At 37.8% G+C, this 26012-nt stretch overlaps 4 protein-coding genes and 1 pseudogene across 5 annotated transcripts; 3 read left to right on the forward strand and 2 right to left on the reverse strand.

Annotated features, from left to right (window-relative positions):
- Window positions 1-265: 265 nt before the first annotated feature.
- Window positions 266-14168, forward strand: LOC148180559 (tubulin beta-3 chain). Its single transcript, XM_088031222.1, has 3 exons — window positions 266-432; window positions 9332-9440; window positions 12711-14168. The coding sequence occupies exons 1-3, from the start codon at window positions 376-378 to the stop codon at window positions 13904-13906; spliced, it is 1362 nt and encodes a 453-aa protein (XP_087887348.1). The 5' UTR covers window positions 266-375; the 3' UTR covers window positions 13907-14168.
- A 583-nt stretch (window positions 14169-14751) lies between these two features.
- LOC148180560 (uncharacterized) lies at window positions 14752-15947 on the reverse strand. The gene is made up of 3 exons (XM_088047037.1): window positions 15826-15947; window positions 15308-15560; window positions 14752-14995 (listed from the first exon to the last, which is right to left on the reverse strand). Exons 2-3 carry the CDS (start codon window positions 15553-15555, stop codon window positions 14830-14832), a joined length of 414 nt encoding a protein of 137 aa, XP_087903163.1. The 5' UTR covers window positions 15556-15560; window positions 15826-15947; the 3' UTR covers window positions 14752-14829.
- Window positions 15948-16638: 691 nt separating this feature from the next.
- Window positions 16639-17528, reverse strand: LOC148180561 (uncharacterized). The gene is made up of 3 exons (XM_088039803.1): window positions 17288-17528; window positions 17052-17236; window positions 16639-17014 (listed from the first exon to the last, which is right to left on the reverse strand). The coding sequence occupies exons 1-3, from the start codon at window positions 17303-17305 to the stop codon at window positions 16639-16641; spliced, it is 579 nt and encodes a 192-aa protein (XP_087895929.1). The 5' UTR covers window positions 17306-17528.
- A 178-nt stretch (window positions 17529-17706) lies between these two features.
- LOC148180562 (uncharacterized) lies at window positions 17707-26011 on the forward strand (annotated as a pseudogene). Its single transcript, XR_015770305.1, has 6 exons — window positions 17707-17926; window positions 17976-19065; window positions 21323-22366; window positions 22461-22491; window positions 24526-24785; window positions 24841-26011. The product of XR_015770305.1 is annotated as an uncharacterized LOC148180562 (transcript).
- LOC148180563 (uncharacterized) lies at window positions 22373-24868 on the forward strand. Its single transcript, XM_088050198.1, has 3 exons — window positions 22373-22681; window positions 22727-22869; window positions 22920-24868. The coding sequence occupies exons 1-3, from the start codon at window positions 22592-22594 to the stop codon at window positions 24232-24234; spliced, it is 1548 nt and encodes a 515-aa protein (XP_087906324.1). The 5' UTR covers window positions 22373-22591; the 3' UTR covers window positions 24235-24868.
- Window position 26012: the final 1 nt, after the last annotated feature.

The raw sequence follows: 26012 nt of genomic DNA on the forward strand, positions 1-26012 counted from the left end.
TTAAAAGCGTCTAATCAAAAAATGCAATTTTCCTAATTTATTCTTACTTCATTAATCTTAAGCTTCCATTAATCTCCGCCACTTGAACCATCGCACTGCTGCCAATTAAAACAATATTCCAACCATTTAAAACAATTTCCCCAATCGACATTCCTGCGGAATTGCTCCTCCATCCCCATCAACTTTTCGTCCAGCCAACGACTCCAACTTTATATTTAGAGCAGTGTCTAAATTTTTTAAATAATAGCCATACTTGGATAAATATCTGTAACACGATATATGGAGGGGATACATGCACTCTTGACGAAGCTCGACGGTACCGAAATCAAGTCACAGTAGACTTCTGCATTTGTTTGGAGGTACATTGCAGCCAACATGAGGGAAATCGTGCATCTTCAGGCCGGACAGTGCGGAAACCAAGTGGGAGCTAAGGTGAGTTTTTCGCATTTTTGGGGGCTGCTGGGGGGGAAACTCGCATTGCAATCGCGCGATTGTGGGAACAATGAGACGTGCCCACAACTTATTGTGAGGAGAAATTAAAAGCCGTTGAGTCATGTCGGTGGAAATTTGTTAGTTATCGGGAAATAGTTTTCCGCTACGCTCGTGCTATAATAATTTTATTTATTTTTTTTTTGATTTTTTCGTTCGGAACTGTACAAATTCGCTGCAGGAGTGCTCGCAATTGCGGTTTTGGAAAAAAACTGCACTCTCTGGAAAACCGCAAACTTCCGATTAGATCAGTTTCCTGCAAATAGGCGAGCGCTCTAATGGATTCTTAGTGCGGGTACTTAATATTTATTGGGCTTTTGATAGAATTGTCGCATTGGACGTCTCCATTGTGTGTTCCTGAAGATAACGACCTGGCGAGGTCAATCGGAATTGACTGGGAAGGCCGCAAAAATCTTTTTCACAATTTAAATATTCAAATTTCGCGCGTAAATAAAATCGGCCGTTATTGGTGTTTTTGTTAAAATAATCGTAAAATTTCACTGTGTGTCGGTAAATATGCGAATTTGTGGACTTATGACGTAATAAATTTGTTCACACTACTAATAATAGTAAATTTTATCAATATTTTTAGAGATATTAGAACAATAGGTTGGCAAATCTGTTCTAAGGTCAAGTAAATTTATTAATCTTTGAGGATAATCTAGGAATTTGGTGTTCCATTGAAAGCTCTCTTAAACCGATAAATTGTTATTATTAATAGTAAATTTAGGATTAAATTTAATTGGGTGATACCGTTCTCTGATTGCTTGGAAATGTGTGTATAATTTTGCAATTTGGTACAGGTAATAAGCAGGTCTAAATTATTAATCTCCTGAAATTTCATTGTTGTGGCGTTAAATTTGGCAGAGTTACAACAATTTATAAAAAATTAACCAGTTTGGTGTTTAACCAAAATATAAAAATTTCTAAAATTGGTCACTTTTGTTGTACAATTTTGAAATTTGGCACGATTAGTAACTAAGTCCAGATTAGTAACTTGCCGAAATTTAATTGATGTGGCATTAAAATTAGCGGAGTTACAACCCTTTGTAGAAAAATTCGCCAATTTTGGTTCATCCAAAAAATAATAATTTCTAAAATTAGTCTTTTTCGTTGAATAGTTTTGAAATTTAACACAATTAGTAACTAAGTTAAAAGTAGTAACCTTCTCAAATTTCATTGCTGTGGTGTTAAAAGTACAAGAGTTACAGGCTTTTATAACTTTTTTTGGAAATTTTTAGTATTTCGTCAGAACAAAAAATTTCAAAATTTGTCGTTTGACCTACAATTTTGAAATTTGACACAGTTAATTAGCAACTTTAAATTAAAAATCCCTCCAAATTTGATTAATGTAATGTTAAAATTATTAGAATTACATCCCTTGACATATTTTTCTGAAGTTTTTAGTTCATCTTCAAAATAAAAATTTACAAAAATTGTTTTTTTTGGTCTACACATTAGCAATTTGACACAGTTAATTAGCAAGTTTAAGTTAATAACTTTGCCAAATTTAGTAGTAATCGCGTTAAAATTGACAAAGTTACAACCCTTTATAGAATTTATCGCAGTTTTCGGTTTATCCAAAAAAATTAAAATTTCTAAAATCGGTCACTTTTGTTGTATAATTTTGAAATTTAACACACTTAATTAGCAATCCTAAATTACTAATTTCCTCAAATTTGATTGCTGCAGCGTTAAAATTACCAAGGTTACAGCCTTTAACATATTTTTTTTCTGAAGTTTTTGGTTCATTTTCTAAATAAAATTTTCCAAAATTTGGCGCTTCTGATCTAAAATTTTGTAATTTGACACTATTAATTAGCAAGTCTAAATTAGTAATCTCCTCAAATTTAATTGCTGTAGCGTTAAAATTACTCGAGTTATAACTCTTTTTAAAAAATGTTTACTCTTTTCAAGTCATCCAAAAAATTAACATTTCTAAAATTAGTCACTTCTGTTGTATAATTTTGAAATTTGACACAGTTAATTAACAACTTTAAATTACTAATCTCTCTAAATTTGAATGCTGTGGCTTTAAAATTACCAGAGTTACAGCCCTTAACATAATTTGTCTGAAGTTTTGAGTTCATTCTCTAAATAAAAAGTTCCAAAATTTTTTTCTTTTGGTCTATAATTTTGTAATTTGAAACAGTTAATTAGCAAGTCTTAGTTAGTAACTACCCAAAGTTTAATTGCTGTGGCGTTAAAATTACCAAAGTTACATGATTTTCTAAAGTTTTTAGTCCACGCTCTAAATAAAAATTTCCAAAATTTGTCTCTTTTGGTCTTTAATTTTGTAATTTGACAGAGTTAATTACCGGGTCTAAATTAGTAACTACCTAAAATTCAATTGTTGTGACGTTAAAATTACTAAAATTACAACCCTTTATAAGAAATTTTGCTGTTTTTAATTCATCCAAAAAATATATATTTTTTAAATTAGTCACTTTTGTTGTATAATTTTGAAATTTAACACAGTTAATTAGCAACTTTAAATTACTAATTTCTACAAAATTGAATGCTGTGGCTTTAACATTACCAAAGTTACAACTTTTAACATAATTTTCCAGAAGTTTTTGGTCCATTTTTTAAATACAAATTTCCAAAATTTGTCTCTTTTGGTCTATTTTTTTGAAATTTGACACAGTTAATTAGTAACTTCAAATTACTAATTACTCCAAATTTGATTGCTGTAGTGTTGAAATTACCAAAGTTACAATCTTTAACATAATTTTTCTGAAGTTATTGGTTCATTTTCTAAACAAAAATTTTCAAAATTTGTCTCTTTTGGTCTATTATTTTGAAATTTGACACAGTTGATTAGCAATCTTAAATTACTAATTTCTCCAAATTTGATTGCTGTGGCGTTAAAATTACCAGACTTACAGCCCTTAACATAATTTGTCTGAAGTTTTTGGTTTATTCTCTAAATAAAAATTTCCAAAATTTCTTTCTTTTGGTCTATAATTTTGTAATTTGAAACAGTTAATTAGCAAGTCTTAGTTAGTAACTACCCAACGTTTAATTGCTGTGGCGTTAAAATTACCAAAGTTACATGATTTTCTAAAGTTTTTAGTCCACGCTCTAAATAAAAATTTCCAAAATTTGTCTCTTTTGGTCTTTAATTTTGTAATTTGACAGAGTTAATTACCGGGTCTAAATTAGTAACTACCTAAAATTCAATTGTTGTGACGTTAAAATTACTAAAATTACAACCCTTTATAAGAAATTTTGCTGCTTTTAATTCATCCAAAAAATATATATTTTTTAAATTAGTCACTTTTGTTGTATAATTTTGAAATTTAACACAGTTAATTAGCAACTTCAAATTACTAATTTCTACAAATTTGAATGCTGTGGCTTTAACATTACCAAAGTTACAACTTTTAACATAATTTTCCAGAAGTTTTTGGTCCATTTTTTAAATACAAATTTCCAAAATTTGTCTCTTTTGGTCTATTTTTTTGAAATTTGACACAGTTAATTAGTAACTTCAAATTACTAATTACTCCAAATTTGATAGCTGTAGTGTTGAAATTACCAAAGTTACAATCTTTAACATAATTTTTCTGAAGTTATTGGTTCATTTTCTAAACAAAAATTTTCGAAATTTGTCTCTTTTGGTCTATTATTTTAAAATTTGACACAGTTAATTAGCAATCATAAATTACTAATTTCTCCAAATTTGATTGCTGTGGCGTTAAAATTACCAGAGTTACAGCCCTTAACATAACTTGTCTGAAGTTTTTGGTTTATTCTCTAAATAAAAATTTCCAAAATTTCTTTCTTTTGGTCTATAATTTTGTAATTTGAAACAGTTAATTAGCAAGTCTTAGTTAGTAACTACCCAAAATTTAATTGCTGTGGCGTTAAAATTACCAAAGTTATAGTCCTTAACATGATTTTTCTAAAGTTTTTAGTCCACGCTCTAAATAAAAATTTCCAAAATTTGTCTCTTTTGGTCTTTAATTTTGTAATTTGACAGAGTTAATTAGCGGGTCTAAATTAGTAACTACCTAAAATTCAATTGTTGTGACGTTAAAATTACTAAAATTACAACCCTTTATAAGAAATTTTGCTGTTATTAATTCATCGAAAAAATATATATTTTTTTAAATTAGTCACTTTTGTTGTATAATTTTGAAATTTAACACAGTTAATTAGCAACTTCAAGTTACTAATTTCTACAAATTTGAATGCTGTGGCTTTAACATTACCAAAGTTACAACTTTTAACATAATTTTACAGAAGTTTTTGGTCCATTTTTTAAATTCAAATTTCCAAAATTTGTCTCTTTTGGTCTTTAATTTTATAATTTGACATAGTTACTTAGCAACTCCAAATTAGTAATTTCTGCAAATTTAAATGCTGTGACTTTAAAATTACCAAAGTTACAGCCTTTAACATAATTTTCCAGAAGTTTTTGGTCCATAATTTAAATAAAAATTTCCTAAATTTGTCTCTTCTGGTCTATAATTTTGTAAATTGAAACAGTCAATTAATAACTCCAAATTACTAATTTCTCCAAATGTGATTGCTGTAGTGTTAAAATTGCCAAAGTTACAGTTTTTAACATAATTTTTCTGAAGTTATTGGTTCATTTTCTAAACAAAAATTTCCAAAATTTGTCTCTTCTGGTCTATTATTTTGAAATTTGACACAGTTAATTAGCAATCTTTAGTTACTAATTTCTTGAAATTTGATTGCTGTGGCATTAAAATTACCTGAGTTATAGTCCTTAATATAATTTTTCTGGAGTTTTTGGTCCATTCTGTAATTAATAATTTCTAAAATTTTTCTTCTTTAGTCAATAATTTTGTAATTTGACACAGTTAATAACCAAGTCAAAATTAGTAACCTCCCCAAATTTCATTGATGTAGCATTAGAATTACCAGAGTTATGGGTTTTTATCTTTTTTTTTGGAAACTCTAAGTTACCAACCTCCCTTTAAAAAAAAACACAAAATTTGACTTTTGACGTAAAATATCCTTAATAATGTGCAAATCGACCTTCACCGATTTTATTCGCTGATGATAAAAAACATGTTGGTACTTCCCATGAACGTCAACTCCACAGACCTACCAACATAAAAAAAACACCTGCGCCTCTCCTCGCTCCGCCAGGCACAAAACCGCTCGCAAATCCTCTCAATCCGAGCATAAACTCGTCAGCAATCAATTACCGTGGCCATTGATCCAAAAATGCGATTATCTCTCTAACCGGAGGAAACAAACGAGACAGTTCTATTTCCAAGCGATTCCAAATATCGGCCATAATGCACTCGCCGGTATTTATAGTCAACAGCGAAACTGACTCAGAAAAATGTCATCACTGGAATTTTGACATACTGCCAGCGTCTTCATTGTTCGTTTTCCAGCTCTTCATTCGTATAAATAGGATGACGGAAATAATCACGTGTGCGTTGAACTGCGTGTCTATTTTCGAAGAGCAATTAGTTCGTCTGGAAGAGGAGAGTAGTTGAAGGAATGCACTTGGCTTATCAGAGGGGTGGTAGCACTGCGGGTTGACAGTACTGCCAACTTGGGAATGCACGGCCTGCTAATGAAGCCTGCATGCGCGAATCATTTCAACCCTCATTATGACTAAACGCGATAAGAGCAGAGACAATGACTTGTAATCTTTGTTTGGTCGAGTGTTATCTTCGGGGCGCCATAACACGCATTCTTTGACCTCGGATGTTCTTGGTGGTCTGGGCGAGTCACTTTTTGAGGAATCTGTGAGTCAGACTAAGACAGAGATTTGTTTATTTCAAGTTGGTACCTTTAGAGTGGTTATAGCGTTGGCACCAATTGACGGTTGGCAATTTTGATATCAAATTCGCCGCGTTGGCTCTCATTTTTCGATTGTTCTTTCAGTGTTACCAAAGGAAACAATCACATGACGTAAACTTAATCCAAATGTCATTTTTCAATTGTTTTTCAGTTTTACCAAATGAAACGTGAGAAATGTCATTCCAAGTGTCAGTTTTCAATTGTGTTTCAGTATTACCAAATTAAACAATTATTTGACGTAAGAAATGTCATTTCAAGTGTCATTTTTCAATTGTTTTTTAGTCTTAACAAATCAAATGTGATTAATGTTTCTCCAAGTCTCATTTTTGAATTGTTTTTTTAGTCTTGCCAAATAAAACGTGAGAAATGTCATTTCAAGTGCCACTTCTCAATTGTTTTTCAGTATTACCAAATTAAATAATTATTTAACGTAAGAAATGTCATTCCAAGTGTCATTTTTCAATTGTTTTTTTACTTTTACCAAATAAAATGTGAGAAAAGTCATTCCAAGTGTCATTTTTCAATTGTTTTTTTAGTTTTACCAAATAAAACCAAGTGTCATTTTTCAATTGTATTTAAGTATGACCAGATTAAACAATCATTTGACGTGAGTGTCATTCTTCAATTATTTTTTCAGTTTTATCAAATAAAACGTGAGAAATGTCATTCCAAGTGTCATTTTTCAATTGTTTTTTTAGTTTTACCAAATAAAACCAAGTGTCATTTTTCAACTGTTTTTAAGTATGACCAGATTAAACAATCAGTTGACGCGAGAAATGTCATTTCAAGTGTCATTCTGCAACTATTTTTTCAGTTTTACCAAATAAAACGTGAGAAATGTCATTCCAAATGTCATTTTTCAATTGTTTTTCAGTATTACCAAATTAAACAATTATTTGACGTAAGAAATGTCATTCCAAGTGTCATTTTTCAATTGTTTATTAAAATTACTAAATAAATCAATCATTTGACGTGAGATATGTGAGATATGTTATTCAAAGTATCATTTTTCAATTGATTTTTTAGTCTTACCAAATAAAACGTAAGAAATGTCATTCCAAGTGTCATTCTGCAATTATTTTTTCAGTTTTACCAAATAAAACGTGAGAAATGTCATTCCAAGTGTCACTTTTCAATTGTTTATTAATATTATCAAATAAATCAATCATTTGACGTGAGAAAAGTTATTCAAAGTGTCATTTTTCAATTGGTTTTTTAGTCTTACCAAATAAAACGTGAGAAATGTCATTCCAAGTGTCATTCTGCAATTATTTTTTCAGTTTTACTAAATAAAACGAGAGAAATGTCATTCCAAGTGTCATTTTTCAATTGTTTATTAATATTATCAAAAAAAAAATCAATCATTTGACGTGAGAAAAGTTATTCAAATTGTCATTTTTCAATTGGTTTTTTAGTCTTACCAAATAAAACGTGAAAAATGTCATTCCAAGTGTCATTTTTTAATTGTTTTTTTAGTCTTGCCAAATAAAATGTGATTAATGGTTCTCCAAGTGTCATTCTTCAATTATTTTTTTAGTTTTATCAAATAAAACTAGAGAAATGTCATTCCAAGTGTCATTTTTCAATTGTTTATTAATATTATCAAATAAATCAATCATTTGACGTGAGAAAAGTTATTCAAAGTGTCATTTTTCAATTGGTTTTTTAGTCTTACCAAATAAAACGTGAGAAATGTCATTCTAAGTGTCATTCTGCAATTATTTTTTCAGTTTTACCAAATAAAACGTGAGAAATGTCATACCAAGTGTCATTTTCCAATTTTTTATTAATATTATCAAATAAATCAATCATTTAACGTGAGAAAAGTTATTCAAAGTGTCATTTTTCAATTGGTTTTTTAGTCTTACCAAATAAAACGTCAGAAATGTCATTCCAAGTGTCATTCTGCAATTATTTTTTCAGTTTTACCAAATAAAACGTGACAAATGTCATTCCAAGTGTAATTTTGTAATTGTTTATTAATATTATTAAATAAATCAATCAATCATTTGACGTGAGAAAAGTTATTCAAAGTGTCATTTTTCAATTGGTTTTTTAGTCTTACCAAGTAAAACGTGAGAAATGTCATTCCAAGTGTCAGTTTTCAATTGTTTTTCAGTATTACCAAATTAAACAATTATTTGACGTAAGAAATGTCATTTCAAGTGTCATTTTTCAATTGTTTTTTAGTCTTAACAAATCAAATGTGATTAATCTTTCTCCAAGACTCATTTTTGATTGTCATTCCAAGTGTCATTTTTTAATTGTTTTTCAGTATTACCAAATTAAACAAGTACTTGACGTAAGAAATGTTATTCCAAGTGTCATTCTTCAATTGTCTTTTTAGTCTTACCAAATAAAACGTGAGAAATGTCATTCCAAGTGTCATTTTTCAATAGTTTTTTTAGTATTACCAAATAAAGTGTGATTAATGTTTTTCTAAGTGTCATTTGTACTTATTTTTCAGTATGACCAAATGAAACATTCTTTCCAAATGTCACTTTTCAATTGTTTTTTCAGTTTTATCAATATAAACGCGAAAAATATCATTCAAAGTGTCAGTTTTTGATTGTTTCGTAGTGTTTCCCATTCATTGACCTTGAACTGTTCTTAAAAGTCTGATCTATTGATTTTTTAAAGAATTTAAATAACACTATGACAGTTATTTTTTTATTTGAAGTTGGTATCTTTGACATTTTCAATGTTGGCACCAACTGAATTTTGACAATAAATTTCACCTGTTGGTAAGACCGTCCACATTTCTCCGACTTCCACCGAGGAAGTGGCGCAATGACAAACCGACGATAAGATAAAACGCACAAAGACAACTTTCAGTTTTTCTTCCGCTCGTTTCCCGGAAGCCGCTCCGATTACAAACAATCGTTTTTTAATGGAAGCTCTTAAATCTCCAAAGCTCAAAGATACGATATCGTGTTTCACGTTGACAGTTTTATAAACAAAACACTAACACGACATGACAGTGTCGGCAACCGCGCAGGGTTGCCAACCACCGAATGTTCCACCTCACTGACCATCTCTTGTTTTTCAGTTTTGGGAAGTGATTTCTGAAGAGCACGGCATTGACCCCAGCGGAATCTATTTAGGAGAGAGCGACTTGCAATTGGAGCGGATCAATGTCTACTACAACGAAGCCACAGGTAAATAAGTCCAAATTTGTCGAAAGGTTGGTACGTCTGGTGGCGCGGTTTAGGTAATCTTGCCTTGCGCTTCTAATAAAACCATTTTTGTATTCAAATGAGACTGTAATGCGCAATTGTGGAAAGAATTGAAGGTAGGCCATGACTTTCAATGCGATTGTGGTCACACTGAATGTCAATCGAGCATTTGACGTGCGAAATGTCATTCCAAGTGTCATTTTTTAATTGTTTTTTCAGTATTACCAAATAAATCATTCATTTGACGTGAGAAATGTCATTCTAAATGTTATTTTTTAATTGTTTTTTAGTTTTACCAAATGAAATGTGAGAAATGCCATTTAAAATGTCATTTTTCAATTGTATTTGCAGTGTTATCAAATGCAACAATCATTTGAGGTAAGAAATGTCATTTTTCAACTGTTTTTTATTGTTAACAAAAGAAACGATTATCTGACGTAAGGAAAAGCCACTTTTCAATTGTTTTTCCAGTATTACCAAATGAAATAATCATTTAACGTGAGAAATGTTATTCGGTGTGTTATTTTTCAACTGTTTTTACAGTATTACCAAATGAAAGGTGAGAAATGTAATTCAAAGTGTCATTTTTCTATTGTTTTTGCAGTGTTGCCAAATGAAACAATCATTTGACGTGGGAAATATCATTTTCAACTGTTTTTTCAGTGTCAACAAATAAAACGATCATTTGACTTCAGGAAAAGGCACTTTTCAATTGTTTTTCCCGTATTACCAAATGAAACAATTATTTGACATTTGACGAGGGAAATATCATACCAAACTGTTATTTATCAGTTGTTTTTTCAGTGGTATTAAATGAAACAATCATGATAAATGTCATTTTTCAACTGTTTCTCCAATTTTAACAAATAAAACGAACATTTGACGAAAGAAATGTTATTCAAAGTGTCATTTTTCAATTGTTATTTTAGTGTTACCAAATGAAACAATCATTTGACTTGAGAAATGTCATTTTTCAATTGATTTTTCAACGTTAACAAATGAAACGATCATTTGACTTGAAAAAAAAAATTTTTTTTCAATTGTTTTTTAAGTATTACCAAATCAAACAATCATTTGATGTGAAAAATGTCATTCCAAGTGCCATTTTTAAATTGTTTTTGCAGTGTCACCAAAAGAAACAATCAATTGACGTGTGAAACGTCATTTTTCAAATGTTTCTTCAGTGTTATCAAGGGAAACAATCATTTGACGTTACAAATGTCATTTTTCAATTGTTTATTCAATATTAACAAATAAAACCATTGTTTGACGAAAGAAATGTCAATCCAAATGTTATTTTTCAATTGTTTTTTCAGTCTTACCAAGTGAAACAATCATTTGAAGGAAGAATTGTCATTTTTCAACTGGTTTTTCTTTTTAACAAAAGAAACAATCATTTGACATAAGAAAATGTCATTTTTCAATTGTTTTTGCAGTGTTACCAAATAAAACAATCATTTGAAATGAATAATGTCACTTTTCAATTGTTTTTTTTAATATTAACAAATAAAACGAACATTTGACGAGAGAATTGTCATTCCAAGTGTCATTTATTAATTGTTTTTTCAGTGTTAGTAAATAAAACAATTATTTAAAGTCATTTTTAATGTCATTTTTCAACTGTTTTTTCAATGTTAGCAAATGAAATGATCATTTGACGTGAGAAATGTCATTCCAAGTGCCACTTTTCAATTGTTTTTTAGTAATACCAAATGAAACGTAAGAAATACCTTTCCAAATGTCATTTTTCAATAGTTTTTTTAATGTTAACAAATGAAACGATAATTTGACCTAAGAGATGTCATTTTTCAATTGTTTTTCAATGTTAACCAATGAAAACGATAATTTGAATTAAGAAATGTCATTTCAAGTGTAATTTTTCAATTGTTTTTTCAGTTTTACCAAATGAAACGTGAGAAATGTCATTGAAAGGGTCATTTTACAACTGTTTTTGAAGTTTTACCAAATAAAACAATCATTTGACGTAATAAATGTCATATTTCATTTGTTTTCTCAATGTTAACCAATGAAAACGATCATTTGACGTGAGAAATGTCATTGCAAGTGTCACTTTTCAATTGTTTTTTAGTAATACCAAATGAAACGTAAGAAATGTCTTTCCAAATGACATTTTTCAATTGTTTTTTTTAATGTTAACAAATGAAAGAATATTTTGACGAAAGAGATGTCATTTTTCAATTGTTTTTCAATGTTAACCAATAAAAACGATAATTTGAATTAAGAAATGTCATTTCAAGTGTAATTTTTCAATTGTTTTTTCAGTTTTACCAAATGAAACGTGAGAAATGTCATTGAAAGTGTCATTTCACAATCGTTTTTGAAGTCTTACCAAATAAAACAATAATTTGACGTAATAAATGTTATATTTCAATTGTTTTTTCAATGTTAACAAATGAAAACGATCATTTGACGTGAGAAATGTCATTCCAAGTTTAATTTTTCAGTGTTATCAAATAAATCAATCACATTTGACGACAGAAATGACATTCCAAGTGATTTTTCAGTGTTGCCAATTATGAAATTAAATTATTTTTGAATGATCCACTTTCGTGGAAAGGAAAAAACTCTTCTCTTTGGGAAGAGGATTTCGACCGGCACTTCTTCAATTATGATAATTGCAGATTAATTGTGCCCGTTTAACGGTGCAAGTGAATTTACAGAGTTCTTCAGTTATAAAAGACAGGAAGTTGGTGAGGCGGCTAAGTAGCCGCAAGTATGTAATTTAAAGGATGTCATTTGTTTAAGTAAAGGGAATTATTAAATTTGGCAACGGTGAAGACTGGCGCCTGTTCATCTCCAGCGGCTTTGAATTTTGGAAGTGTGTTGGCAGCTATGTGACCTTGACAGTTGAAATGTCGATGACACGAACTGTCAATAAGCGGCACGTGTTTTTTGGCGCTTCCGGTTGTCCAAACACGTCGCGGTGTCAAAAGAATTATTAACTGTCGCAATCTATAATTGAAATTTATAATGGAGTCAAGAATGCTATGAATGACAATCACTGTGTTGCCAACTTGTAAAAAATCGCAGCCTCCTTTCTGTGGCCATGAAAGTGCGAAATAATTACATACAAATTTCGTCGTTTTTGCGGTCTTGTAAAAAACGGGAGATCGAGGTCGCTTAATCGCTTAATTAGGACTTAAGTCACTTCATGTGTCATGCGGTACAATTGCGGGTAAAAAATCTCGGGCACTAATTGGGAGCGTGTAAAACAGGCTTTATTTTTTGCAGTGGCTTCCCGGACTAACGGAGGGAAGTACGTCCCCCGCGCCATCCTCCTGGACCTGGAGCCCGGCACCATGGACGCCGTCCGCTCCGGCGCCTACGGGCGCCTCTTCCGCCCCGACAACTTCGTCTTCGGCCAATCCGGCGCCGGCAACAACTGGGCGAAGGGCCACTACACCGAAGGCGCGGAACTGGTGGACGCCGTCCTCGACGTCGTCCGCAAAGAAGCGGAGAACTGCGACTGCCTCCAAGGCTTCCAACTCACACACTCCCTGGGCGGCGGCACCGGCTCGGGGATGGGCACCCTCCTCATCTCCAAGATCCGCGAGGAGTACCCGGACAGGATCATGAACACGTACTCGGTGATGCCGAGCCCCAAAGTCTCCGACACTGTCGTGGAGCCGTACAACGCCACGTTGTCCGTCCACCAGCTGGTGGAGAACACCGACGAGACGTACTGCATTGACAACGAGGCGCTGTACGACATCTGCTTCAGGACGCTGAAGGTCCCCAATCCGAGCTACGGCGACTTGAACCACCTGGTGTCGTTGACCATGTCGGGCGTCACCACGTGCTTGAGGTTCCCGGGGCAACTCAACGCGGACTTGCGGAAGCTCGCCGTGAACATGGTGCCCTTCCCTAGGTTGCACTTCTTCATGCCCGGCTTCGCCCCCTTGACTTCCCGCGGCAGCCAGCAGTACCGCGCTTTAACAGTGCCGGAGCTCACCCAGCAGATGTTCGACGCCAAGAACATGATGGCGGCGTGCGATCCTAGACACGGGCGCTACCTCACCGTGGCCGCCGTCTTCAGAGGCCGCATGTCCATGAAGGAAGTCGACGAGCAGATGTTAGCTGTGCAGAACAAGAACAGCAGCTACTTCGTCGAGTGGATCCCGAATAATGTCAAAACTGCCGTGTGCGACATTCCTCCAGTTGGTTTGAAGATGTCCTCCACGTTCATCGGGAACACCACTGCCATCCAGGAGCTCTTCAAGAGGATTTCCGAGCAGTTCGCCGCCATGTTTCGTCGGAAGGCCTTCTTGCATTGGTACACTGGCGAGGGGATGGACGAGATGGAGTTCACTGAAGCAGAGTCCAACATGAACGATTTGGTGTCGGAGTACCAACAGTACCAGGAGGCGACCGCCGATGAGGAGTACGAGGCGGAGGAAGAGCCCGCCGCTGACGACTTTAACTGTTAAAAGGAAGATCCAAGAACGAGTGTTTTGACTAGTCGCACTTTGGCACCAAAGTGACTTCGAGGAATTGGAAGCGTTTAAATTGTCTTACAGTCAGTGGTCAGTGATTTTTTCCAACCATTTTTATTAGACTTTTATACTTTTATAATTAGTAGTAATTTATTGAAAACACGCAAATGTAGAAGTAAGACTGAATTTTCTACTCAAATCTGCTCGTTGACTATAATGATGTAAACCAAACTTAAATAAAGCTAATTTAAGAATGTCTAGTTATTTTTTCTTGACCCTGTTGGCAACACTGACAGATCTTCGCAACAATATTAACCAGTGAAAACAATCATTTGACGTGAGAAATGTCGTTCCAAATGTCATTTTTCAATTGTTATTTAGTTTTACCAAATGTAACATGAGAAATGTCATTCAAAGAGTCACTTTTCAATTGTTTTTAAACTGTTACCAAATGAAACAATCATTTGACGTAAAAAATGTCATATTACAATTGTTTTTCCAATGTTAACAAATGAAACTATAATTTGACGAGAGAAATGTCATTTTTCAAGTATTTTTCCAATGTTTACAAATGAAACGGTAATTTGAGAACGAGATGTAATTTTTCAATTGTTTTTTATATTAACGAATGAAAACGATCATTTGACGTGAGAAATGTCAATCCAAGTGTTATTTTTCAATTGTTTTTTCAGTTTTACCAAATGAAACGTGAGAAATGTCATTTTTTCCATTGTTTTTTCAGTGTTACCAAATGAAACAATTATTTGACGTAAGAAATGTCATATTTTAATTGTTTTTTTAATGTTAACAAATGAAACGATAATTATATACTTATAATAATAATAATAATAATAATTTTTCAATTGTTTTTTCAACGTTAACCAATGAAAATTTAGGGACAAATTGAGCTGTCAAGTTTACAATTTCTTTCTTTTGGTGAGCTTCCGTTTCCTGTTTCCCTGCAGCAACCACAACAGCAGCAACTCATCTTCATCTGAAGACGAAGAATCCAACAAGCTCAGACACGTTTGAATAATACAAGCTTTTCTTAAAACTTGGACGTCGGATGCATCGGACAGAATACTAAAAAGAACCGAAAGAATTTCAACTGAGTTGGTAGTCCTTCTCCCCATTGACATTTCAGTGGTATAGTTTGTACGGTGAGAGATTGAATGACAGAAAAGTCACTAAATCTACGCGATAAAAAGTGTACCAAACGCGCGAAATTTAAAATAACAAAATAACCCCAGTTACTGACAACCCTGTCAACCCATTTCGCGTAGGAATTTAGTGTTTTTAGTGTATTTTTTAGCATAATTTGCTACCAACCTATATGTCAACTGTCGAAATATCCCAATCTCTCACCGGATAAACTATACCAACAAACCTACTTACTCTTCATCCAAGTCTTCGTCTCTATTTTCCCGCTTGAAGTACTTGTGCTGGAACAGGGAATTTACTTTTTCGCCAACTGTCACTACGGGATCTCCGGGATTTTCTTGTTTTTCCACGTATAGTGGTTGCAATGGGTTTTCAGACTCTTCGGCTTCACATTCTGTTTTAATGTTCAATTCGGAAGTCTGCAGAGAGGTCCTGTCGACTTCTTGTTTTATTTTCACTGATTCGATGTACTCGGAAGCCATTTTGTCTATGAAAAGAGATTTTAAAAATTACGAAAATTAACACTGACAGAACTGTTTGTAATTGTACAGTTCCGTTGTCATGGCAACCAACAGTGCTACCAACGTGATAAAAAAATTCAACGTCTGCTGGACCGTCACTGTGCGGTGTAAATCAGGCTTTACTGTCAATGTAAATGTTGCTCATGTTAAAGAAAGCAGAGCTACCAACACACGTCCAAATTTCACTGTACCACTTTAAAAAAGGAGAAAACACGCAAACGGAGAACTCACCAACGATATTCTCTCATCAGAAGTGCATTCTGAATGTACAGATCGTTCGCTGAACGAAGAAATCCAGGAAATCGTCCGATTAAAAAAATTTGGGGTTATGTTAGGATGTGGCTAAGGTAGCGTTGTGCGGTTCTTTTAGTAGCTTTTTGAAGCACAAAAAAACTTTAAATTTTTGCAAGTTGTGTCTAACGACCCAAAAACATTAATACCAACTCATTTCAAACTCGATTTTGTTTTAGTTATGAGCATAAAAATGAGGTTATGTTTTTGTGGCTCCGGGTTTTTTGTACGTTCAGTTGAAATTACTTTACGGTGATTTGAAGTCGATAGGACTCTTCAACAGTGAAGAATTGCAGTATTCAAAAATTTGAAATTTAAATTTGCCGCTTAGTTTTTTGGGGTGATAAAACGAAAAACCCTAATGTAACCTTGACGTTTGACTGGTTTGATGTCAAACTGAGACTTAATGTGAGGTTAAGGCCGTCTGTCAAATAATTCAAAAAAATCGACGATCAAGTCAAGGCAGAAATTAAAAATTTAAATTTCCCGCTTAATTTTTTAGGGCGATAAAACAAAAAATCCTAACATAACCTTGACGTTTGACTAGTTTGACGTCAAACTGAGACTTAATTTGAGGTTAAGGCAACTTGTCAAATAACTTCAAAAAATTGTCGATCAAGTCAAGGCAGCTTTGAATGTTAAATACGTTGGCAGGTGTCAAAATCGAACAGTACAGCCAACATCTTGAAATAAAACAACTCTACTAGATGCCATATTTTATTTAATTTTAACAAATTTCAATTTCTTTCATTCTCAAACGACACATGTCGTCGAAGCTGCACATTGCCCGGTCGCTGCATCAAAGGCTTGCCCCGTTGGACAAGTCACTAAAACGTTGCTAAACCACCACATGACCTCAACGCAGCTGTAGTATTGGTTACATTGCGGGCCAGGGGAAACGGACGTTTGATTACATGCAGGCGGGGCTACAGTGGTAGGAGGCGGAGTTGTAGTGGTAGGAGGCGGAGTTGTAGTAGTAGGAGACGATGAAGTCGTAGTGGTGGGAGGCGGAGTCGTTGTCGTTGTAGGCGGAGTCGTTGTCGTTGTAGGTGGAGTCGTTGTCGTTGTAGGCGGAGCCGTCGTCGTTGGAGGCGGAGCTGTAGTTGCGGGCGGAGTCCCAGCCTGACAACTTTAAAACAGTTAAAATCACCGACCACTCCACTTACATGAAACTGCTAGAAGTGGCGCAAACAGTGCCCGCGGGACAGCTTGTGACGCTACCGGTCACGACGGTTTGCCCCTCGAGGATGGTGCACAGTTGGTACTCCGTTGAGGAGGTGCATATTGCGCCGGAGGCGGGGCAAGTAGCTTGACTTACTACTTGAAGAATTTCAGGGAGAAAGAACAATACCTAAAAAATATAAAAAAAGTTAGAAAAACTAAAATGTAAAAAGTACCGTACCGCAATGATCGACTTCATTGTTGGTTTTGCCTCAGAGTGACACAGTTTTAGGGATTTAAGAACAATTGCGAACGTTATGTCACATTTTTTTATCAGTTTGCAATGGTTTTGTTTAAAAAATCGCAAAATCAACAGAGTTATGAGATAAAAATCGTAAAAACAACCTCAAAGTTGTTTTATAAACTTAATTGTGATTGTAAGTTCGAATTTATTTTAAATTTTTTTATGAATTGTACCGAATGGGATCCAATCTCCACATTTTTTTAAATAAAATTGTTGAAACATAAATTGGTACAAAAGTCTATAAAAAATCATTCTATTTAATATAAACAAAAATAGAATTAAAAAGTCAGTCTCGTTGAGGTTATGTTGGCTTCATTTTTTTAATATTCACGTCACTTTGACAGCCGACTAATCTGTCACTTTCTCTATGGTTCGGTGAGATTGCAATCATTACAACACTAGAGAAGTTAGCGTCAGAACAAACAATTCGTACATAATTTAATTATTCGTCGTTTGTACATTCGCACTGATCAAGTTTGATTCTGCTCAGTAAAATGCCATAGCAGCCCCATTTAAAACACATTTTTAACCAAAAGTGGGGTTAGAATTCGCCACTTCCAATTTTAGCATCTTGTGGTGAGTAAACACAATTTCCAATCAAACTCTGACTTGCAACCGGTCGCAGGCGCCCCAAAGATGTCCGTGGAACTTGCGGGGCTCCCCACCGGTGGTTACTTCCTGGGAAAGAGCCCCACTATGGGGCCCCACCTCTTCAATTGCGCCAACGCCCCGGAACTGTACCAATGCAAATACTGCGACTTTAAAAGCGGGGTCAGGATCATCATAATGTCGCACCTGGAGGAGCACCGCGCCCCCAACCCCCAAAATCCGGAGAAATTGCCCCATTCCCTGCAGATTTATTGCTGTTTCAACTGCAACTACGAGTCCCACTTTGTCCTCAACTGTTTCAAACACCTCTCCGATGATTGTTTTCCGCGCTACAAGGAGTTGCAAGTGGCGCCCCCAGAAGGGGGCGCGCGCCCGCCCAGCGACCTCAAGCTGTTGACGAACCTTCTCAAGCGCTCTCTCCTGTGCCCCCGGTGCGACTACCAGACCAAAACGCGCTCGCGCCTCAAAACCCACGTCCTCCGCAAGCACCTGCGGGACGACGAGATTCAATGGTTTCAATGTGATCAATGCGACCACAAGACCAAGTCGGGGGCGGAGCTCCGCGCGCACCAGCTCTGGAAGCACCTGCAAGCCGACGAAGTCAAGTGGTTGAAATGCGACAAGTGCGACTACCGCTCGAAGACGAAGACGCGGTTGAGCCAACACAACGTCCTCCGGCACTTGTCCGACGAGGAGGTCCAGTGGTTCCGCTGCGGGAGCTGCGACTACAAGACGAAGCAGAAGTGCACGCTGAAGTTGCACGTGAACAGGAAGCATCTGCGGGGCGAAGCGGTTCGCTGGCACGAATGCGATCAGTGCGAGTATAAGACGAAGGACCGGCCGAACTTGAAGAATCATAAAGTTAGGCATCATCTGGCGGAGGACGAGATCGAGTGGATTCGGTGCGAGCTGTGCGGGAAGAAGACGAAGACGAATTCGGAGCTGAAGCAGCACAAGATCAGCAAGCATTTGTCGAATGAGGAGGTGCGCTGGTATCAGTGCGAGCTGTGCCCCTTCAAAACTAAGTACAAGCCGGGGGCCAAGAGGCACACCTACAAGATGCACACCAACCCGAAGAAGAAAGAAGTGAAAGAGGAGAAAGTACAGTGAAGGAAACAAAAAAGTGGCATTTTTGGGCGGTGTAAAACGGGCTGAAAGCCGATTTACATTACTAAATTTTCAACGAATGTTAGTCCCGCTTTTTTTTGTCCGGCACTGTATCTGAAATTTGCAACGCAATAAGTACAAGAATGACCTAAAAAAACGGAAAATGTGTAAAAAGTCCACGAGTGACGGAAACAAAATTTCTAGGGAATTTGGTGCTAGAAGTAACAAACACTCGAAAAACTCCAAAATGTGTGGCGTTTGATTAGTTGTTGGAACACAACATAACCTAAAAATGACAATTTGACCATCGAAATTGTGATGTGGAATTGTCAGACAAGTCTTCAAATGTTTTTTTTTATTGTATTAGCACGCTTTGATCAGTACTTCAAAGAAACAGGCAATTTTACCGACTGACATTCAGTCCACTGAGTATTGTCATGTTAGGGATTTTCGTTTAATCACCCTAAAAATATGGCGCCAAATTTAAATACACTCTAATCTCTGTTATTTTTTACAAATAACAAATCACGGGGCAGCTTGACAAAGAAGAAAACAAAACAAAAGGTCATCGATAACGGTTCAAAACGTCGCAGAATCTTCCTGTCTAAAATCAAAGTAGCTGTGTGAAGAACAAATGACGATTTTGAATTCTCATGGTTGTAACGAAGGCTTCAAAAAAATTAACGGAAAAAACTAAATTCCTAGGGAATTTAGTGCTAGAAGGAAATACAGTCGCGACCAACACCAAAATATGAGCGCTGTAAATAAACAGATATAATTAAACCGAGTGACACTCTACTGAGTATTGTCATGTTGGGGATTTTGGTTCGATCACACTAGAAATAAGGCGCGAAATTTGAATACACTATAATCTTTGTTATTTTGTACAATAAACAGATCAGTTGGCGGCTTGATAAACAAGAAAACAAGACAAAAGGTCATCGATAACGGTTCAAAGCGTCGCAAAATGTTTCCAAAGCCGAAGCATCTTCTCATTATTTTAGTGCTAGTGAGCGTGCTGCTTTTAATTTCTAGTGCTAAAATTGACGCGTGGAGGCCCCCATCGTCGCCGCCCCCTCTCAAACAAGCGGCAATTTTGACCGGGTCGGGCTGCGCCCAAGGGTTTAGGAGCATAAGCGGAAAATGCCGAAGAGTCTACAATTTTTAAAGAAGGCCGGTTCTAGGGAATTTGGTGCCGTCAGTAGCGAAACGTCAAAACTGTTAATTTATTTAACGCTAACTGTTTATAAATAAACACTTTTTACCAGGAAGTGAGGTTATGTTAATTCTTTTGGTGTCGAAATATAACTAAAAAAGATTAAAAAAACAGTGCTACCAACTTGCGGAACTCTATTTTACGTGTAACATAATTATTTACTCGTTAGAGCCCTAAAAGAGTTTTTCTGTGCGTTTTAATTGAAAAAAAGTGAGGTTATGTTGGTTTATTTTTATTAAAACTTGTCAGAAATCGATGAAATTGATATTTCAGAGCCTTAAACACATATAATTTATTTAAAAGAGAAAATTTTGGGCTGCTAGAGTCCTACTCCACCGTATTAAAACATTCAAATTGAAAAAAAGTGCGGTTATGTTAGTTCATTTAAGTCAAAAATCGAACTTTGAAAGCTTGACTAGATTCATTTCGTTAAAAGCTTTAGTGTAGTCCACAGGAGCCCCACTTTTGACTGTCTTACATTGGTCCGCGACCCCCAAAATTCGCCGCGAAAAAGTGAGGTTATGTTCATTCCTTTCCTAGTAAAACGTTTCCGTGGCCCCCATGAGTCCGTTTTCAAATAAAGTAGTGTTTAACTCGTAACTGTCAAAACGTCATGTTTTCAGGGCTACCAACCCAACTAATTTTTAGAGCCTCCAGCAACGTCGCTTTTTATCCTTCTCAATGCTGCTCCCCTCATTTTGCTCAAAATGTTCGAAACTCGGCGAATTCAAGCACCAGAGACATCGCCCAATCTCTTTAAAGCGATTTTTCTCACTTTCACCCGTCTGGAGTGAAGTTAGCGTTCGTGACGTTGACGTCCGTTCAAAAGTGTTCTTTTTCACCGAAATTCAATTGTTTTGGGGCAACTAAACATGAATATCGTCATCCACAAGTGAAAGCCCCCCAAAACGCGACTTTCTGCAATCAGAGGTGCGCTGATCACCCCCTAAAACAGTGAGGTTAGAGTCACCGAATTTCTATTCTACAATATGTGAGTAAACTGCCAGGGGGCACGTGTACATTCTTATTTGCACTTCCAGCCTCCTCAGGATGTCGCTTCTGGGGGACTCATGGGGCGCGGAGCCTACAGTTGGCCCTCAATTTTTCAACTGCGCAACGGGGGCCCTCGAGACGTACCAATGCAAAACCTGCAGTTTCTCAACGGGGACGATGATGGGGTTCAAGCAGCACCTCGAGGAGCTCCACGTCCCTCCGAAGACAACCGAGAAACAGACAATGCTGGTGTACATCTGTCTCAACTGCAACTTTGAGACTCATTTCGCGCTGAAGTGGCTCAAACACGTCTCGGACGAGTGTCTCCACAAATACATGAGTTTGGGGTCCTGCCTGGCCCCCAATAACCCCAAAGACTGCTTGAACAAACTCCTTGTTCGCTTCCTCCTCTGCGACAAGTGCGATTACCGCGCCAAAGTCCGCTCAGAACTGAAGAAACACGTCTTGAGGAAGCACCTGCGCGACCACGAGATTCAATGGTTCCAATGTGATCAATGCGAGCACAAGACCAAGTCGGGGGCGGAGCTCCGCGCGCACAAACTCTGGAAGCACATGCAAGGCAACGAAGTCCAGTGGTTTCACTGTGATCAATGCGAATATAAAACGAAGGCGAAATCGACTTTGTCCAAACACAAGATTTGTAAGCATGTGGACGACGACGCCATTAAGTGGTTCAAATGTGATAAGTGCGACCACAAGACCAAGTTGAAGAGTAATTTAAAAGAGCACACGAAGAAGACGCATTTGCGCGACGAGGAGGTCAAGTGGCTGAAATGTGATCAGTGCGATTATCGGTCCAAGCATCGGACGAATATTAAGTATCACGTGATTAGGAAGCATTTGACTGACGATGAGATCGAGTGGTTTACGTGTGACAAGTGCGGGTATTTGGCCAAGACCAAGCCGGATTTGAAGGAGCACCATTTTAGGAAACATCTGGGGAATGACGAGATTCAATGGGCGCACTGCGACGAGTGCGAGTTCAAAACGAAGTATAAAAGCGTCATCAAGCGGCACAAGATAAAGATGCACAAAAAGGGACCGGAAGTGAAGGATTTAGGTGCTGCGACGTAGGTTTTTAACACGGACTTTTATTAAAATGTGTTTTCATTGCTCCTTTTCGTTTTTCCTCCATTTGCCGCCGTTTTTTTCCAAACGGTCTAGGGATTTTGTTGCTACTTCGAACTTCACGATGGTCGGTAATACAGGAACCTTCCCACAAAAATCGAGGTTATGTGAAATATTTTAATGTGATTGCGACGCGTTTCGACCCTCAAGCCCCCATAACACGTAAAATGGAGGATTCGGACTCTGGCACGAGTGTCTCGGGTGACTTCTCCTTGTACGAACTCGAATTATTCGAAGGCGACAGAAGGCCCTCCATGGTAAGTTTAGTTTTCTTACATTGGCACCACATTTGAAGTTTTCAGACTGAAACCAAATCGCGCTTAGTGGCCGCCGTGGTGCGCAACGAAGTGGACACCCTGAAGGAGTTGCTGGACTCCCCCAAATGGTACAAAGTGAGAGACAACTGGGGCTTCAATTTACTACAAATCGCCATCCTAAAAAACAGGTACTTGTAATGGTCACTTAAGTTTGTGCTTCAACGTTCTGTAATTTTAGTGTTGAGGCCTTCGACTACCTCCTGTCGCTCCCGGGCTTCCCTCTGGAGTACGAGAATAAAAGGTACGAGAAAACGGCGCTGCCGCTCTCCCTGGAGCACGGGTTCAACAAAGACCCTTCGCCAATCGAGCACTTCTCCTACGAACTGGTCAAACGTGGCGTCGCCCTTGATAAGGACTGCGACGACGGTAACACCCCTCTGTTCTGCGCCCTTCGCAAAAGGTTCTTTGAAACCGCCGAACTTCTCATTCAAAGAGGGGAAGACGTGAACGCGTGCAACTCCGACGACGAGACTCCCCTAGATAAAGCGGTCGAGTCCGGAGATTTCGCTCTGAGACTCCTTTTGGCGGACGCCCATCCAACTGTGGCGAATTTCGAGCAATCCATTTTAATGCGCAACAATGCGATAATCCAAGAGAGTTTATTTCTGTACCTTTTTGATGAGTTCTCGGATTATGAAATGCGCCTGGAGGCGATTATAAAACTCGCGGCGAGGAACGTACCGCTGTTCTACGAGTTCCTCAAGTTCAAGGTGAGGGCGGTGATGGGGCGGCATGACGCATTTCTTACTTTTATGGCGTTGGCGGAGGTTGGTACCACTGAATTGGAAGTGGTGCTTGGGAGGTACAGCACGGAGTTGATGAAACTCGCCGATTTTACCGACGTTTCGTCGTGCTGGGAGTGCTTTGGGGTTTTTCCGTTGGCGAACTTGGAGATTATCTTGCGGGGGGACTTTGGGCGGTGTTTCATGGAATTTGATGGGAAGATTGGGCGGTATTTGGCTCGCTCGGATCACTCGGAGGAGCTCTTAAAGGAGCAGTACTGTCTTCTGTTGAGCTACAACATGAAGTTGACGGAGCACGACGTGGTGCGCATTTTCCAACGGTTTGGGTACTGCGAACTTTTCAAGATTTTTCTTCATATGGATATTGAGAGGTACTCGTGGGACGCAGCGATGCGCATGGATTTTCTTCCTTTTCTGATTTTCGATGTTAAATTGGACGTTCAGAGTTTTCTGAGGGATCCAGGGCGGTACTCGGGGAGAAGCGTCGAGGAATTGATGAAGTACTTTGCGCATCCGCGGCTCAAAGAAATGCACTTTGAACGCGCGGAGCGCGGATTTGTTAAACTCAAGGAAGATATTCCTCCTGAGGTACCGTCTTTGGTTGAAGTAGCCAGGAACGAATTTCGCAGGTTTTTGGTGAGGAAGTTGCCGCTGAAGACTTCGAGACAGTTTTATACGTACCTCAACAGCCTTCCGATTGGTGGCGTGCATAGAAAAATTTTTTCGTATGAGATGCCGTTGTACTGTTAAGTGAAACGGGTTTTTATATTTAATAAAGTTTATTACAGTGTTCTGAAGAAGTGCACAGTTTTCCACGCTTCTTTCAAATTCTCCTCCTGCTCTTGGTGTAACTTTCCCACCGACCTGGCCGTCGTTTTCATACCAGAACTGCTCCTTTGAGAGTCATTTTAGGCTAAACTGGCTCAAGCAATGTTTCAATGTGATCACTGCGACGTGAAAACCACGAAACTGTGCAATTTGAATAGGCACAAGAGGGCCAAACACGCGCCTGAGTCCATTCAATGGTTTCAATGTGACTAGTGCGAGTACAAGGCGAAACGGGGAGAAGCGGTCGCGAGCCACAAAGTGAGGAAACACGCGCGGGAAGACGAGATTCAGTGGTTTGAGTGTGAGGAGTGCGACTACAGAGCCAAGACGAGCACGCAGGTGAAGGAGCACAAGACACGGAAACACGTGGATGAGAGCAAAGTCTGTTGGTACTACTGTCCCCATTGCAGTTTCAGAGCGAAGATCCGAGCGGTGTTGAATCGACACGTCGTTCGCCATCACATACCAGATCAGTGGTTTCAATGTGATGAGTGCGAGTCGAAACTCAAGACGCGGTGGAGCTTGAAAATACACAAAGAGAGCAAGCACGGGCGAGGCGAACTCATTCAGTGCGAGGAGTGCGATTATCGGACGAGAAGAGTCGTTGTTGAGGAGCCACAAACTCTACAAGCACACGAGCGAGGAGGAGGTGCAGTGGTTCCAATGCGATCAGTGCGAGTATCGGGCGAAACTCAAAAACCAACTGAGAGTACATAAAAGACGAAGCACGCCGATGGGGAGGTTCGGTGGTTTGAAGGCCACACGTGCGAGTTTAAGACGAAGACGACGACACTGCTGAGGAACCACGTCGTCTCCAAGCACCTCGCCGAAGAGTCAGTTCAATGGTGGAAGTGTGACTCGTGCGAGTACAAGGCGAAAGTGAAGACGACTCTGCAGAAGCACGTGCTGGAGAAACATTTAAGACTGAGCGACCAGAACGTGTTTGAATGCGACCACTGCGGGCGTGTGATGGCCACCGAAAAGACTCTGAAAGTCCACAGAAGACTGCACCTCCAACCGGCGGGGCACAAGTGTGACCGATGCGACTACAAAGCGCGCAGTAGAAGACAACTGCAATCACACCTCACAGCGAGACACTTGAAATTCGACGAAATCAACTGGTTTGAGTGTGATCACTGCGAGTTTCGAACCAAAACGAAGCGGATGTTACAAGAACACAACCTGAGGAAGCACTCGGACGCCGCAGTCTACTGGTTTGAGTGCCACAAGTGTGAATATCGCACCAAAGTGAAGCAGGACTTGAAGAAGCACAGTCGCGTCCATCTGCGCTGCGTGGAGATTCAATGGGAGAAGTGCGAGTTTGTGACGGATTCTAAACTGAAGTTGAAATCGCACGTGAAATGGAGGCATGAAATTCAGTGGTTTGAATGTGACCAGTGCGAGTTTAGGGGCAAGACGAAGTCGGTGGTGAAGAGACACAAACTGACGCACTCGGAGGGGGGAAATGAGTGGTTTCAGTGCTTGGAGTGCGAGTACCGGACGAGACTTAAGGGGAGTTTGACGAAACATGTGCGGAGGCGACACGAGAAAAGCGAGGAGAAAGGATACGAGTGTGAAGAGTGCCCGTTTCGGACGCTGCATAAAAGTGACTTGAAGAATCATAAAATCAACGGACACAAGGAGTGAAGAGGACCCAGGAATGTTGCCAACATGAATGAAATAAAGACAAATTTTCCAAC

Source organism: Gnatocerus cornutus, chromosome 1, assembly GCF_029298725.1.
Source record: "Gnatocerus cornutus isolate USDA-ARS CGAHR chromosome 1, icGnaCorn1.1, whole genome shotgun sequence".
Lineage (NCBI taxonomy): Eukaryota > Metazoa > Arthropoda > Insecta > Coleoptera > Tenebrionidae > Gnatocerus > Gnatocerus cornutus.